This window comes from Micropterus dolomieu, linkage group LG23, assembly GCF_021292245.1.
Source record: "Micropterus dolomieu isolate WLL.071019.BEF.003 ecotype Adirondacks linkage group LG23, ASM2129224v1, whole genome shotgun sequence".
NCBI classification, from domain to species: domain Eukaryota; kingdom Metazoa; phylum Chordata; class Actinopteri; order Centrarchiformes; family Centrarchidae; genus Micropterus; species Micropterus dolomieu.
Genome location: NC_060172.1, coordinates 18,412,270 through 18,428,292, shown reverse-complemented (window position 1 = coordinate 18,428,292; position 16,023 = coordinate 18,412,270). Strand labels below are relative to the sequence as shown.

Below are 16,023 nucleotides of genomic sequence, written 5' to 3'. Positions count from 1 at the left end.
AGTACAGGGATATCCTGGACGAAAACCTTTTCCAGAGTGCTCTGGACCTCAGACTGGGCTGAAGGTTTACCTTCCAACAAGACAATGACCCTAAGCACACCGCTAAAATAACGAAGGAGTGGCTTCACAACAACTCCGTGGCTGTTCTTGAATGGCCGAGCCAGATCCCTGACTTAAACCCAATTGAGCATCTCTGGAGAGACCTGAAAATGGCTGTCCACCAACGTTTACCATCCAACCTGACAGAACTGGAGAGGATCTGCAAGGAGGAATGGCAGAGGATACCCAAATCCAGATGTGAAAAACTTGTTGCATCTTTCCCAAAACGACTCATGGCTGTATTAGATCAAAAGGGTGCATCTACTAAATACTGAGCAAAGGGTCTGAATACTTATGACCATGTGATATTTCAGTTTTTCTTTTTTAATAAATTTGCAAAAATTTCTACATTTCTGTTTTTTTCTGTCAAGATGGGGTGCTGAGTGTACATTACTGAGAAATAAAATGAACTTTTTTGATTTTTGGAAAATGGCTGCAATGAAACAAAGAGTGAAAAATTTAAAGGGGTCTGAATACTTTCCGTACCCACTGTAATAGATATGAAAAATTCAAATCCATGTCTGAACCATTCCACCAATTCCCCAAATTCAGCCTCATATATTTGGTATAAATCTGATCCTGTTACCCTTTTTCCTCACTAAACTCAATCAGAGTCATCGTTCTCGGGCCTCCAGGTTGCGACAGCATGTCCACTGTGATTCCTGCTACAGTCGGCGCTGCAGGGCCCAGGTGGAAGTCTCTGTGTGCTGTGCGGTCATCCCCTGCCGCCTGCACTGTGGCGCTCTTTTCCACCTGTGCAAAGAGGAGGATCACATGCTGCTCTGCCCTAACGTGAGGGTGCCCTGCCTCAACGCTGAGTACGGCTGTCCAGTCCACCTGCCTCGGTCCTCCCGGGCAGCTCACCTTCAGGTGTGTCCGGCCAGCGTGGTGTGCTGCTCCATGGAGTGGAACCGCTGGCCAGCCAACGACGGCCTTTCTAATCCGAATACAACACTGCATGAAAACCTGTTTTTGGAAAGAGAGGAAGGAGGATGTCTGGATCTGGCCATGGCCCTGAAAGATCAGGACCGCCTGTTTCACTCCATAAAGATGAAGAAACTGTTCCCGGAGCTGGTCCAGAGTGTGGAGGAGGAGGAGAAAGAGGAAGAGAGGAAAGAGAAAGAGAGGATGAAGGAGAAGCAAAGGCAGAAAAAGGCCACCATGGAGAAGGAGGCAGCAGAAAGGGCAGCTGCAAAGGAAGCCAGTGGTCAAGCCTGGGAGCCTTTTAACATGTTTGACGTCAACACCCCTGATAAAAAAGACAATGAGGATGAAGATGAGGTTGAGGTTGAGCTAACCCTGGAGGAGAGAGAGGCTATTGCCAGGGGCTCAGGAGTGAATGCTGATTTGTTGGAAAACTATACCGCTTGGGAGCACATGTTCAGTATGGAGATGGGTGGCTGCAGGGTAGCTGAAGGGGCAGCTGTGGCCAACAAAGGCAAGGAACTGGCTAAAGGGAGAGGAAAAGGCCTGGACACTCTCACAGAGGAAGATATAGCAGATACCTACATAGGGGCCACAGCATCAAACACCCACAAGAAGGTGAGCAGTGCATACAATGCTTTCACATCCTCCTCTTCCTGTCTCGCTGGAAATCTGAAGAAGAAATTTGTGTACGGTCATCTGGAGCCAATGAAGATTATCACTGTGCGTACCTTTAAAATCCCAACCAGCTTCTCTGCCAAGCAGAGCCGTATCCGCAACCCTGGTTTCTACAAAAGGGAGAGTCAAGCTGTGGATACAAGTGACCTGGGGGTGGCGCTAGAGGAGATGCCAGTGTGGGAGGAAGTTCAGGTGAGATACAGAAATACATCCTCCACATAATTTTTTTAATCCATCGCACTTCTTTAGATATAAAATGTCCTTTTTATTACCTGTAACAATTGAGTTTTGGGCTACTTAGAGGCAACAGGAACAATTTATGAACATTACAGTGACATATCATCACCTTATTAAGTTAAAATTACAAACCTGTTAGCAAACAGTTGCCTGTTTACACCTCCAGCAGACAAACATAGTATTGATTTGTAGTCTTGTATCTGGCCACCTGGTGAATGTAAGTCAAATATTAGCTCTCCTTTTAGATCTGATTTTGGTCTCCACCATCTCATGAGGAAAATAGTTCAAGTTCAGTTTCTGTCGTGTTGAACAGGTAGTTTGTACAGCATAAAGCTTTTTCACTGAAAACCACTGCCTGCTGTGTCCAAAAACAATGCTATGAGTGAGACTGAACAGTATAAAGTTGTGGCCAAGGGGAGCTGCTGAGTCGAATAATAATTCTCTGAGGACTCATCACTACGACTGACCCCTTTTACATTACACAATCATTTCATATAGAAAATGTATTATTGCCCTTTAAATTAATAAATGCTTGCATTTTCCTGATGGTCTGTCAAGAGTGAAACTTTCATTTTATTTAAGTTTATTTTTACTTGCTTCAAAGGAACAATGTCAAGACAAATTCACAATATTTTTAAACCATTGTTGGAACAATTAGTTGATTAATCAGTGTGCCAATCAATAGAACATTAATCCCAACAATTTATCATTTAAGTCAATTATCAAAAAATGGGTTTTGGATTGTTGGTTGGCAAAAAACAAGTAATTTAAAGATTGTCTCTCTTTTTTAACAGTTATTTTTGACATTTTATAGACTTTCTATTGTGGGAGAAAACATGATTTTCTCTGATTATTGTGAGTCACAGGACACTTTGAGCTACATCTCTAGATTAAATGAAGGCCTACCAAACATTCTGGTGCATCACAAGCTGTTTGTGACATGGTGTGATTAATAAATATTCATCTTTGCATGCAAAGAAGAGCAGACAAACAGATGTTGCCTATTTTCTGACATAAAGAGGATCTTCTTCTCTGGAACTAGGGCTGAATGATTTTGGAAAATAATCTAATTGCGACCAATATTTAACCTAACCATTTAACCAATATTTCAATTGCGATTTAATATGCCATTAATTTTTAAGCTCTTTACCTTCTGTATTATTCAAAACGGACAAGCAGTAAATCAGTGTATGGTATGACCAAAACAAAATTAGATAGATTAAACATTCACTGTTCTTTCTTGATGGTCAGACCTGTGTTATGATGAAATTAGATGATGCATGAATTATTATTATGAGCAATGGTGGAGAAGATGTATCAAATTTTAATAATATGAGAAAGGTAATTGGAGATTCAGGTCATGGCATTAAATGAACATAATATAATATCATCAGGTCGACCTAACTACAGACCACAATAAAAACTAGGTTCACCACAGTGTATTATACAGTAAGCGCACAGTACAAAACCCACAGTTCAACCACCAATTAACGAGTCCTTATCAAATCTCCATATTCCAGTAAGCAAACAAAAAAAACTCAGTTTGAGGTTCAATTCAAAAGTTGGCCAATGAAAATAAAACCAAGTGACGCCTCTCGTGTTTAATAGACAAGCTTAGTAATTCTCCGAAAACACCGGAGTACCCACCTCCCCTGCAGCCTCCGATACTGGTAAGCAGCGCACTGGCTGTAACCAAGTTGTTACTCGGGACAGACTGAGCCTCTTTCGGTCGTTTCACAGATATTTCCTTATATTACCTTACTACACGTGTCTTTTCTGTGCATTTTCCTGCTGTAGTGTCAGCTTCTGTCAAGTTTAAGGGCATTGTACAACAACAAGTCAAGGTACAGCGAAAGGTGCGAAGTTGATGGACCGTCTGCAGACTGCTTTACTCTTAGGTGTGACCATAATCGCAGCCTTTGCGATTAGAAAATCACATGCGAAAATATCGCAAATGCAATTAATCATTCAGCCCATCTGGAACATTGTTCAACGTAATTATTAAAGGAAGGAAAAATCTAATGTGTTAAGTTGGGATAAGTGTCGATGTATTGATAGTTGCAGCCTTGTTTAAAATAGGACACCCTAATTTGGTTTCTTTTAAGAGAAAAAAACACTCAAAGACATTAAATGGCTTGCTCAGATGAGTTCAGAGCCATCATGTTTGTTTAATACCTCCATAACTCAACATTCACTCTTAATAAATAAGCTACAGGTAAAAGTGCCCACAAACATACTAAATATTAACCGGTTGATATGCTCCTCAGGCCTGTCTGCTGTGCTCCCTGGAGAAGGAGCTAAGGGGTCACCTCATTGCAGAGAGCGTATGCACAGATGGTCTGTTACAAGATGAAGGCACACAGACCTACAACTTCCTGTCTGCTCCTTTCCGGAGAAACACGTCGCTGGCTGACCTGACCACTGCAAAACCGCTGGAGCTGCACCTTCAGCTGCAGTTGGAGAGCGTCACCAATAGACACCACAAGGCCAGTTCCGCCTTCACCTTCCTCTGTGGACACACCTTCCAGCGCAGAGAATATGGCAAACATTATAAGTGGGTTTTTCTTTTTCTTTTTTATCTAAATATCCTTTGGAATACATATATTTTTAATTCCTGCCTTCACAGGAGGCAATTAACAAAGTACACTGTAGTCCCAAAATATATATAAATATATGTATATATATTAATATTTATTTAGTCATTTAAGATTCAACTAAGATAAGGACAATATTAGTGACTTATATTTCTAGTACCATCATTATTACTGTATTCTATTCTGTAGGAATTCACTGAACCAGTCTAATTTGTTCTTATCCACTAAACACCACCTGCCTGGCATTACAGTGACATGAAAAAAACGCTCCAAATTAACTTAATCAATGTCACTCATCATGTCAATAGTGGCTTTAATGTTAAATACATTGTGTCAAAACAACACTCAATAATTGTTTAATCAAGTTTTATCAAATTTTATTTATATCAAAATGCTCTGAAGGAACATCCACAGTGACATCCAGATGAGTTTGAGCGGATGGTTCGAGCAGAGATGCCCCCTGGCATACTTGGGATGCACCTACAGCCAGAGGAGGTTGCAGCCCTCTACACATGAAGCTACTGTCAGCTACAAGTGAGATAAAACTAATAGTACATCTTTATTGTTGTGTGGTACTGATGCACATGTTTTGCAAACAAATTCAGCTGTGAAAAAGGGAATTTTAATTTGATGTACAGGAAATATTTTAAATAGAGTCTTTTTCTTTTACCTGTTGACCAACAGGAGTGGCAACAACACTGATAATGACTGTCTTCAAGTAGGGAAGAGCAGTGAATTAGAACTGAAGTCCTGTGGAGTTGCATCCCTTAACTCTTAGCACGGCCCGATATTACAGAGTAGTGTGAAGAATGGGCCTGATGTTAACGTTTATAGTGTCATCTTTGATTCTCTATTGTTGTTCAACAATTCAATTAATCCCCTGCAGATAAATTACAACAGTTTCAACTTTGCTTTCAGTGAGGATCTGGGCTGCTTTAGCCTGCGTCCCACCATCCCGGTCTCTCTGGATGTCGCCTCACAGCCGTCCAGGAGCACAGTCAACTCTTCCACCACTCACAGAAAGCAAGGTAGTCGGGCAGGAGGAGGGGAGGACTCTTTGAGCTCGCTCCCCTACGAGGTGCTGTGCCACATGGCCAGTTTCCTGGACAGTCTGTCCCTGTCCCAGCTGGCTCTGGTGTCCCGGCTCATGAGACAGGTGTGCTCCTCTCTGCTGCAGGAGAGAGGGATGGTCACCCTCCGCTGGGAGAGGAAGACCTACTCACATGGGGGAGCCAAGTGGAGGGTGAATCAGAGGGTAAGAGCCAGGCTGTCTGTCAGAAGAATTTATGAAGAGTGACAGTGTGTGTTGCTTTCATCAACAACATCTGGGCAGTTTAAAGTATGTCAGTGATGTTGCTTGAAATCACATTTCATTTTCAGTGATAGTGACACAGTGGTGGGAAACAAGTAAGTACATTACCCCAAGTACTTTGCTTATTACAATTATGAGGGACTTTACTTGAGTATTTCAATTTTAAACTACTTCATACTTCTATTCCACTTCATGTCAGAGGGAAGTACTGTGCTTTTTACTCATTTACATTTATCTGACAACGTTCGTTACATGTTACCTTACATGATTGTATATGATTATACATATACATAGATTAAGTAAGAAATACCATACAGTGTGCCTGTCAGCAGATCAGTATGTATGCATTGGCTGTGTGAGTAGTGAGGAGGATGTGCATGCGTGTGAAACACAAAGCCCAAACAGAACAATGTGAGTTGGCAGGCCAGAGGAAAAGAATGAGAGGATCTTGCAGGTCTGATTTATAGCCTCCTGTGCCTAGCCTACTTATGCGTGTTGCCTCTCTGACAAGGGAAAAAACACCACCAACAGGCCAGAACAAGATAAGGCCAACCCTGAGTCCGTTTTAAAAAATAAATCAAATGTTCCCAACCATTTTGGCCAAAAATTATCCAACATTTCATTAGAGGAAAGGTACAAATTTTGTGCAGCAGCACTTTGTTTTTTTTCTTTTATCCCCCATTAATCATCTCATGTGGGTTTCATAAAGTGACATGCAGATGCCTCTCTGTCACTTCAGGTATGGCAGTTCAGCACCTTGTTCTCTCCTGTGGACACTTGGTGCTTCCAAGACGTGCCGTCCATGTCTGAGCACCTAAAGGTGTGTCCATGCTATGAGACAGAGTCCAGGACAGAGAAGATACACCTGCCGCGTATCAGGGAAGAAGTCCAAACCAAAACAAGCTGCAAAGGCCCCACGCTGGTTAACTTGTTCCAGCAGAAGAGGATCATGATGTAATATAAAGCACTGACTTGCTAGTGTACGCTGCTCTAATCTGTTATTATCATACATGTAGCCTCATGTTGTCCCCTCTTTTTCTTCCTGGTATTCATAGTCAAGTAAAAATAAAGAAAATCACACACATCTAAATCTAACTTTATTAACAAAAAATGTCAGAATAGCATTCAAGGTAATTATGTGCGAACGTAAATAAAGGTAATCAGGATGTCTGATGTTTTGATTCAGGTGTTTCTATTGCAATGACAAATGTGTGGTTGTAAAACGAAAACATTCACACTGTTGTGTTTTTAATCAGGAGCCATTTTGCTTCACAGACAACTCTTCTAATAACTTGTACAGTGCATCTATACACATGAAATGCAGTAACAATTTGTCATTGTAAACACTGAAAATACATTTTTGGAAAAACACAACATGAATACCTTAGTGGTTGCATATAATGATGTCCCTTCAACAAAAAGCTTATCATTTCTTGAAACAGTTAAGTTATGAAATTTAATTAAAGGATCTGTGAAAACAACTGATAATGATAATTGATAAAATGATAAACTTAATGCCCGCAAAAGATTTCTGCTAATGTTTTCTTAATCTTTTCTCTTGATTATAATGACAAACATTAGAAGCTACTATCAAACACTGTAAGTTATTGAGGTCCTCAGGTCCTCAAACCCCTGTTCACCCACATCATGAAGGAGAAAACTAAATCGAAAGTCATTTTTGACCAGGAGAAACAGCACTGGCTCCCTCTTGTGGTTCTTGCTGGTGTTGTGTGTGTAGGTGAGCATGTCTGCTCTGAGCTTAAAACAGTTCATGGTGGTGATGAGACTCAGGTCTACAGTCATCAGGATGTACGAGAATGCTTTTGAATGAACTGCATAATGAAAGTATTAAAGTGTAGTATCCAATACAATGGGGGTTTTTTTTGCAAATCTTGAGTTATTATTTTTGTACATTGCACATATTCTTCATACTGTGAACAATTGCACATTCTTTGCAATGACCAGAATGTTTACCTCAAATCCATAATCAGATTTTACCCGAGAACCTGGCGCCTTGAGGTCATTTCAAATCCCATGTGCTCCTGTGCTCATGGTACAATTCAGCTGAGAGAGCATCATCTGAAATACACTCAGAGGAAAGAGAATGAAAAACAAGCTGCTGAAGTCTCTCTAACATTCAGTGATCTGTAAACAACCCCTGCCCTCTTACACATCCCTTCACTCATATGAAGTGATAAACTGATCACTGACAATGGGTGACTCTGTGACATATCATTAGGTCATGATTTCCTACCTGGCCAAAAGAAAAGTTCAACGCACACACTGTTTTATTCCCTGTTTGCTTCACCCAACAAGCTTGACATTATGATGATAAGAAGAAGCAGGTGTCCAGTTCTAAACATTGGCTATAACCCAAGGCAACTATGGGTTCATATTCAGGTTTAGCCACAGGTGATAACAAGCAGAAAGTGAAGCAATGTGATGGTTAGACAACACTAATTAATGTAAAAAGGAAAAAATATCAGTGTTCTTCATTGGAAACTCTTATATTGCATACTTAATTTTAATACCTTTAAAATGTTTGCATGTTTAGCTCACCTGCAGTGCAACAAAAATGCCCTCTGGGTAAGAAATCGCGATTAATTGGAATTCATTGTTTTTCCTATCAGCCTAGACATTACTATGTATTTAAATTTGACATATGAGTTGCTTTAAAGAAAATTAGAATAGATTAAAGGACATATGAAATAAAGAATTATCTTAACCTCATAAAGTAACACACTAATGGTACATCTACTCAAGTTAGTAAGTAACTTTAAATCTGTAGGCTACTACCCCTCAAGAGCATAGACGTCACAAAGTGCTTCACAATTGAAATAAGGCAGCCACCAGAAAGAAAACACCATAGATTAGACGAGAATGGAAATGTTTCATAAGCTACCTGGCAGAAGACATAGATAAATTACCCTTCCATTACAATGACAATGAGGTTTGATTGTATTCATGTTGTGTAGATTGTTGGATTAGTTGTCATTTATTTACCCTTGTGGTATTTCGTCTACCATTGTTGGTAGTTGTTCGTCACTATGTACTTTTGTGGTATTCCATCTACCATTGTTGGTATTTGATTATCATTGTTATGTACCCTTATGGTATTTCGTCTACCATTGTTGGTATTTGATAAGCATTGTTACCTGTGGAAATATTTGTATATTATTAGTATGTATGGTATGAATGTGTGGTTTTGACTTGTGCATCCACTGTTTCTAAATGAGGTATTATTATTATTATTATTATTATTTTTTTAATTATTAATATTTTTTCTTTGAGATTATTGATGAAGGAAGCAGCTATTTTTTGTATGTATAAATTCTTTGATAGACTGGGGTGGGGTTTAATAAGTTTTACTTCTTCCCACTCCATTTCAAGCATAAGTGTATAAGTTATTATTATTGTGTATCTTTTCTGTTGTCACACTATTTTGCTTGAAATAAATAAAATAAATAAAAATAAATAAAACAAATAGCCCTACTTATTTAATTCCGAAACGGGCCATTCAGCATAATTAGTACTTTTGGCACTTGGAGTATGTTTAGTGCTACTACTTTTGTAATTTTACTTTTAGAATTTGAATGCAGGACATAGTAGGCTATTTCTAAATTGTGGCATTACTACTTATAGCCCACTTGAGTAAAACATGAGCAAGCCTACTTCTTCCACCAGTGCCCATTTATACTAGGCCTATTGGGTTTTAACATTTAGGCTAATACAACATTTTAATCCTTGGGCTTGGCAGTGGTGAATCTTGTAACTTGATACGATGTGTGGATGGCAGTCGTTGTGCTTTTGTCGCGTGTCCATTCAGTATGTGCTGCTGCTGCCTCGTCAGCCTTTCTCTATGCTGCCGTTGTGAAACACAAAAGACCACGATCGCCTTTCTCTGCAACAATAACGGGGCTGAACATGACCTGTGACATCACCCGAACTGTTCACTGTTCACCGGAGACCCAAAAGTAACCTTTTTTCTGGTGGATTTTGCTTCCTCGTATTAAACGTCATCCACTTTTCACAGTCTAGGATTGAGGGTTGGGGATGGACCGTTTGCCGAGGGAACGGACTCCTATCCCGTCATTGAGCTGATGAGAAGAAAACAAACTGCAAAGATAATCTGAGTAACTTTTAATGTTTCTGGGGTTGTTTCGTGTATCTTTGTGGTGTTACAATTGAATCAAAGATGTCTGGGACCAAACCACGTGAGTAATTTGTAATGTCTGAGTAACAGCAGCAGTTTGATATCAGATACTTTATTGATCTGTCACTTACTTGCTTACATTTATTCATTTAGCTGACGCTTTTATCCAAAGCGACTTACAATTGCTATTTATGTCAGAGGTCACAACTAGGGGTTAAGGGTCTTGCTCAGGGACACAATGGTGGATGGCTTACAGTGGGAATTGAACCCTGGTCTCCCAAATCATAGGCAAGCATCTTATCTATGCGCCATCACCACCCAATTTTAAGAAGTTTTAGATTGTCTGAGATGAAAGAAATGATCTGTATCATTAATGCATTTGATGCAGGCTAGTTTTCATTTTATTTAACATGTTCAGCCCATGATGAGTTTCCAGACTCTGATCCAGAGGAGCTGACAGAGGTGGTGTGTCTGGAGTCAGACCTGCAGGATGGACAGTAAGGATGGGAAGGGGGGTGGGGTGTTCACAACTTGGCAACCTAAAACCTGTTACTTTTTATATCATGACTTGATACTGATATATAAAGTCATTTATGAACCATTAATCAACACATGATGATACACACATGTAACTAAACCAAACAAACAAACCAACATCCTAAAACTGTTGTAATTTACACATCATTAGGCCTACTTATTATTAATATGCTATTTAAAGCATTTATATGGTTTATGAACTATTAACCAAACAAGACTAAGAGTCTACATACATGCTAGCTTCTCTGTGAGCCTTTATTTAGACACCTTGAGCTAAATGCTAACATGCTCTCAGTGAAAATGTTAGCATGCCGATGTTTAGAAAGTATAAAGTTTACTATGTTTGCTAATTAACTCTACACAAAGATGCCAACAGCTAAGGGTTGATGGGAATGTCATTGGTTTTATTGATTTTAAATATTGGGCAAAATGAGGGTGAGGACATGAGGGTGTCTATACCAAATTTAATGGCAATCATTCCAACAGTTACCATAAATGGCAACCTCATGATTGCGCCAGAGGAAAAGTCGGGTGATCAGCAAAGTTAATAGGATCTATTCTCTGTGGACCATGAATGCCTGTACAAAAGTTTATGGCAATGAGTCTAATAGTTGTTAAGATATTTCAGTCAGGATCAAAGTGTTGGACAAACCAAAACCCGACCGACAGACCTAAGTATGCTAGCATCACTAAAAAATAAGCCTACAGTCACCCACCTGAATATACAAACTTTCACCACAGAGTTTACAAATGTTTGGGTTAACATGACAGAGATCGCAAGTATAACATCTCCACTATGAATAATATAAAATTCCATAGAGATAAAAATCTCATGTGGGTGAAAGATTATTGCAGTATTTGTATCTGTATGTGTGTTTTCTCAGGATGAAGGAGGTTGAAGTGGGACACCACAGCCTGCTGTTGACTCACAGCGAGGGCAAATGGAGTGCCATTGGTAACCAGTGTACACACTACGGCGCTCCGCTCAGCAAAGGTAAAGAGTCACGAGGTGTGGGTTTGTGAAATTAAATGAACAGATGAAACCAACTTCATCCTAAATATGCTTTACTTTTGTGACACAATTTCATTCATAATTTCCGTGAACAGAATGATTCCATGTGACTCCGTTTAGAGGATGGGATGCTTTCACCTGAGCTGTACTTATATGTATCATTTAGGCACAACGGCTTTAAAGCCATAGTTCACATTATAGTTTGATATGGAAACAGTGTTTTAAATTACTGCTACCACTTGGCAGAGTATGAACAGTAAATTATGTGTGTGTGTGTGTTCAGGGTTTATTTCAGGCCACACAGTGCGCTGCCCGTGGCACGGCTCCTGTTTCAACGCCCATACAGGAGATCTTGAGGAGTTCCCTGGCATGGACTGTTTACCCTGCCACAAGGTACAAACACACAGGCAGACAGACAGACAATTACCTTATGAGGACATTTGCTGTCATTTTAATAGTTTATTTTTTTCTCTTTTGAAGGTCAAAATTCAAGACAGCAAAGTGTATGTGACTATCAACAAAAAGGTTAGTAGGTTCACTTTTCTTGCTTCCTGTCTCATCTTGTCATTGTAAATTTACTATGTTCATTGTGGAAATAAGGGCGTATGGTAGATTTGGTAGTAGAGTTTGTGAGGGCTAATATTTTGTATTTGAATTCAATAATTTCAACAGTATTTTTGCACTTAAAGTGGTTTATTTTAGACTGGCACCTGCTGTTGAAACTCTGTTGAGGAATCAGGGAATTAAATAAACTTCAATTACTAATAACAATAGAGCTGGGTCTTTAATCAATCTACACTCTTTATGTAACAGGCACGCAGTAGTATACTTATAGAGAGCAGTAAATGGACACTGAAAATTGGATATTTAAATACACTTAATATAATCATCATTTTGTGTTGTCACTGTCAGGTGTTGACTTTATAAAATCTTTAAAATGCTGCACATTGCATTGTGGGATTGTTAATAGAAAGTGTTACAAAATAAATACCATGGATATTACTTTTTCTGTCAGCCCCTTTTGATGTGCCCTCTGTGCTTTGGAGTGCACTATGTAGAACATTATGTTTAATACTCTTCAGACATTCAAATAAAATGTTGGAGGGTAAATAAATAGTACTATTTAGTAAATACAGAGTGATTTCTGACACGTTTTACAAAGCAGACATTTTGTCATAGAGGGAAAGGTGTTATTAATCACATTAATGATGGCTCTGTTGCATTAAAGTGTACCAGTAAGCTGTGACAGTGAGCCAGCATGCACAATACCAGGACCATGAAACCGAAGCAGCTGTGGGTAGACGCTGGCTGTGTAGGGGCATTTAAGACCAACATTCATACAATCAATGAATCCATTAATAGTTTACATGCACAGTTAGAGAGTACACACATATAGGAATCCTGAATATGGGATTTATTGTAGATGACTAATACAGTATGTTTTTATTTGTGAACAATTGATAATTCTTCCTGTTGATGAGTGTCTATGATGGTGTGTTTATACATTATTCAGACTCTCAGGCAGGAAAAAAGAGTAAAGAGGATGGGTGCTGCAGTGCCAGAAGTTAATCACACTGTCCTGCTGCTGGGAGGAGGTGAGTGTGGACAACTTTATACGCGCGTGTGTGTGTGTGTAATGCTGTAATTTAAAGCTGAAACAACTGGTTGATTAATCGATAAGGTGACTGACAGAAAATGAACCAGTGATTATTTTCATAATAATCGATTTGCTGCTTTTCTGTGTTTTTTTAATCATTGCAAATGTAATATATTTGGGTTTTGTGCTGTTGGTGGGACAAAACAATACTTGCCTATTGTAACAGGCATTTTCAGTATTTTCTGAAAATTATATTGGTCATGGTTATATCACTTTATTAGCAGTTCATAAGTATAAAAAGCCAACATTTTAACTACAATCCGAACTAAAAGTAGAAGTATTAGGACCATACTAATCCTAAATATATACAATCATGGCGCTTGGTAATATTCTTTACATGGTAACCAGTACAAGTAAAAGTCCATGAGATATTGTATGGTGTATTGATATAGCGAGGTGCTTCATCAGATGTCTAGATAATGATTGGGAATAACTACACAGTAAATCTATCTGCACACAGTTATGTACAGCTATGTACATTACATTATCTCTCTATTATCTATAAGGTATGTAATTGTGTATGAAAGTGGACAGTAAATATTATTGGATGAGCAGATGAACAGAGATAATTACGTAATATAATGAACGTCATGTAGTGTGTGTCAAGAGTTTGTACTAATATGTTTCCTCAGCCTGTGTGATGGTGTGTTAACTCTCTGTAAGCGCAGGGGCTGCGTCATTGATCTGCGCTGAGACTCTGCGGCAGGAAAACTTCGGTGGCAGAATTATCATGGCCAGCCGAGACGAACTTCTCCCTTATGACAAAACCCGCCTCAGCAAGGTGCTGTAGAGTAAATGACGTGACACGAACGCCAACAATTTAGTGAAATTTAGTGATGATTTAGTGTGTGCTTGTTTTTTATTGACCACTATTACTTAAACACACAAATACCCTGCACCTGTCTTGCAGGTAATGAATGTGGAGAGTGAGAGTATTCTGCTGAGGAGGATGGAGTTTTACCATCAGTACGACATTGAGGTGTGGCTCAGGAAAGAAGTGAGTTCCTTTTCCATTTATGGATACTCATATCTTCACCCTTGTTTTATAATTCCTAAACTTACTTGTGACTGCATTCTACACTTGATACTTTCGTATTTTGAACTAATAACATTTTCATCTTGCCCTGGGAACTGAGAGTGGACAGATCGATACTGCTTCGGTTTTGAAGGCTGCATTGTGAAACTGAGTGGAGTCTTCCTGTTATTACAGGCGCTGTCACTGGACACAGACAAGAAGACCGTCACATTTGATGACGGTTCAGTCCAGAGCTATGACCAGCTCCTCATCTCAACAGGATGCAGGTACAGACAAATACACACACAATTGACCAAATGTATTATCTATGCTTGAAAAAAACAACAACAATTAAATGAAACTACCATTTAGTTGATCTCCCTACAGTGTTGCATGACAGGGCAGAAAACTTTTTTCCATTTTCCCCTCAAATATCCTTTGATTTTCAATTTGTTTTGCAGTACAGAAAAGCCTAAGTTACCTTAGATCATTACTGAACCACAATGGTGCTTGCAATTGGGATCTAAATATTCTGGGAACCCTCTGCAGGCTACTCAGTAGTTAGACTGAATAGGTTTAAAATGATTTGTCAGACCGTAGTATATTCAGCTATACTCCCTGATCCAAATACAGTAGTGCTAACCCTAAACTGACTTTCTATTTGTATTTCTGTATATATTTCAGGGGCACAAAATCAGGGTGTGTATCTTTAAATATTTTAAGAATAACAAAAACATGAATGTGGATTGGCTTTAGACAGCTTCTTGGCTCACTAGGGCCTCGTTTCCCATAAGCAATTTTAGGATAGATGTTTATAAAATCCATCTTACAAACCTTCTTAAGCTTAAGAGGTGTTTCCCTAAAGCATCATAACTGAAGACACTGTAGGAAACTCATAGGAGGCTAAGAAGCTCCAGATCCAGCAGGAGGAAGCAATGTTTTATTTAAGTTTTTATTGTTTTTGTTCATTTTTAAGTTTTATCATGAACACTAATGGTCTTTGACAGTATGGTAGATATTCAGAAATATATTCAGAAATTACATTATGATATTCACAATAGATGACGTACTCAATATTCAATGAAAGCTTTATTTTAGGTTTCATGTGAGTATAAGAGTAACATCTTATACTCACTTAAGAAGCTCTTAATGGCGTGTGTTTGCTCTGAAGTGCTGCTTTGAGAGATGTTTATAAAAATTTGTGTTCAAAAAATGCTCTTAGAAAACCCTCTTAACTTCTAGGATTGATTGGGAAAGAGTATTTCTCTTGACTGCAACAATTTGCCAAAATATTGTGTTGTGACCACTGTATTTTAACTTTGTTTAAGGAAAGTGGTCATTGTTGAAGCACCATTACAATTCACTGTTCAAGTTCAAGTTCAAGTTCATTTTATTTATATAGCACATTTTATAGCAGCCAATGACTGACCAAAGTGCTTTACAGAACAACAAAATTAAAAGACACTAACACCATGCATAGCAGCACATCATAGAACAGTACAGCAAAGATAAGAACAGCTTAGAACGGGAGAAGCACAAGCAATCATAGAGTTATCAAAAATAAACAACAGAAAGGACATATAAACATACACACACACACATATACATATAGATATATGTATATACAAAGATACACATACATAAACAACCTTAATTATAGGCCAAAGAAAACAAGTGCGTTTTTAAAAGTGACTTAAAAGAGATCACAGAAGGGGCTATCCTAACGTCTAAGGGCAAATTGTTCCACAGCCGAGGCCCAACCACAGAAAAAGCTCGATCCCCTCTGCGTTTAAGTCTGCAGTGAG

General features: G+C 38.9%; 2 protein-coding genes across 4 annotated transcripts in view; both read left to right on the top strand.

The window, feature by feature from the left end:
- LOC123962612 (F-box only protein 40-like) overlaps window positions 1–9,290 on the top strand; it is a 10,885-nt gene extending 1,595 nt beyond the window's left edge. Inside the window, exons 3-8 of one of the 2 annotated variants that reach the window (XM_046038780.1) lie at window positions 712–1,893; window positions 4,206–4,492; window positions 4,935–5,066; window positions 5,451–5,560; window positions 5,710–5,787; window positions 6,584–6,803. In XM_046038780.1, the coding sequence (XP_045894736.1) occupies window positions 712–1,893; window positions 4,206–4,492; window positions 4,935–5,066; window positions 5,451–5,560; window positions 5,710–5,787; window positions 6,584–6,654 (1,860 nt within the window). In that variant the 3' untranslated portion in view covers window positions 6,655–6,803. Of the gene's footprint in view, window positions 1–711; window positions 1,894–4,205; window positions 4,493–4,934; window positions 5,067–5,450; window positions 5,788–6,583 lie in introns of both variants that reach the window. The other variant, XM_046038779.1, reaches the window with a different exon arrangement.
- A 408-nt stretch (window positions 9,291–9,698) lies between these two features.
- The window catches only part of aifm5 (apoptosis inducing factor mitochondria associated 5), a 16,137-nt gene continuing 9,812 nt past the window's right edge, over window positions 9,699–16,023 (top strand). The window contains exons 1-9 of one of the 2 annotated variants that reach the window (XM_046040880.1): window positions 9,699–9,818; window positions 10,416–10,494; window positions 11,419–11,528; window positions 11,830–11,939; window positions 12,027–12,071; window positions 13,060–13,141; window positions 13,872–13,984; window positions 14,114–14,200; window positions 14,414–14,505. In XM_046040880.1, coding sequence (XP_045896836.1) covers window positions 11,420–11,528; window positions 11,830–11,939; window positions 12,027–12,071; window positions 13,060–13,141; window positions 13,872–13,984; window positions 14,114–14,200; window positions 14,414–14,505 — 638 coding nt within the window. In that variant the 5' untranslated portion in view covers window positions 9,699–9,818; window positions 10,416–10,494; window position 11,419. Of the gene's footprint in view, window positions 10,059–10,415; window positions 10,495–11,418; window positions 11,529–11,829; window positions 11,940–12,026; window positions 12,072–13,059; window positions 13,142–13,871; window positions 13,985–14,113; window positions 14,201–14,413; window positions 14,506–16,023 lie in introns of both variants that reach the window. The other variant, XM_046040879.1, reaches the window with a different exon arrangement.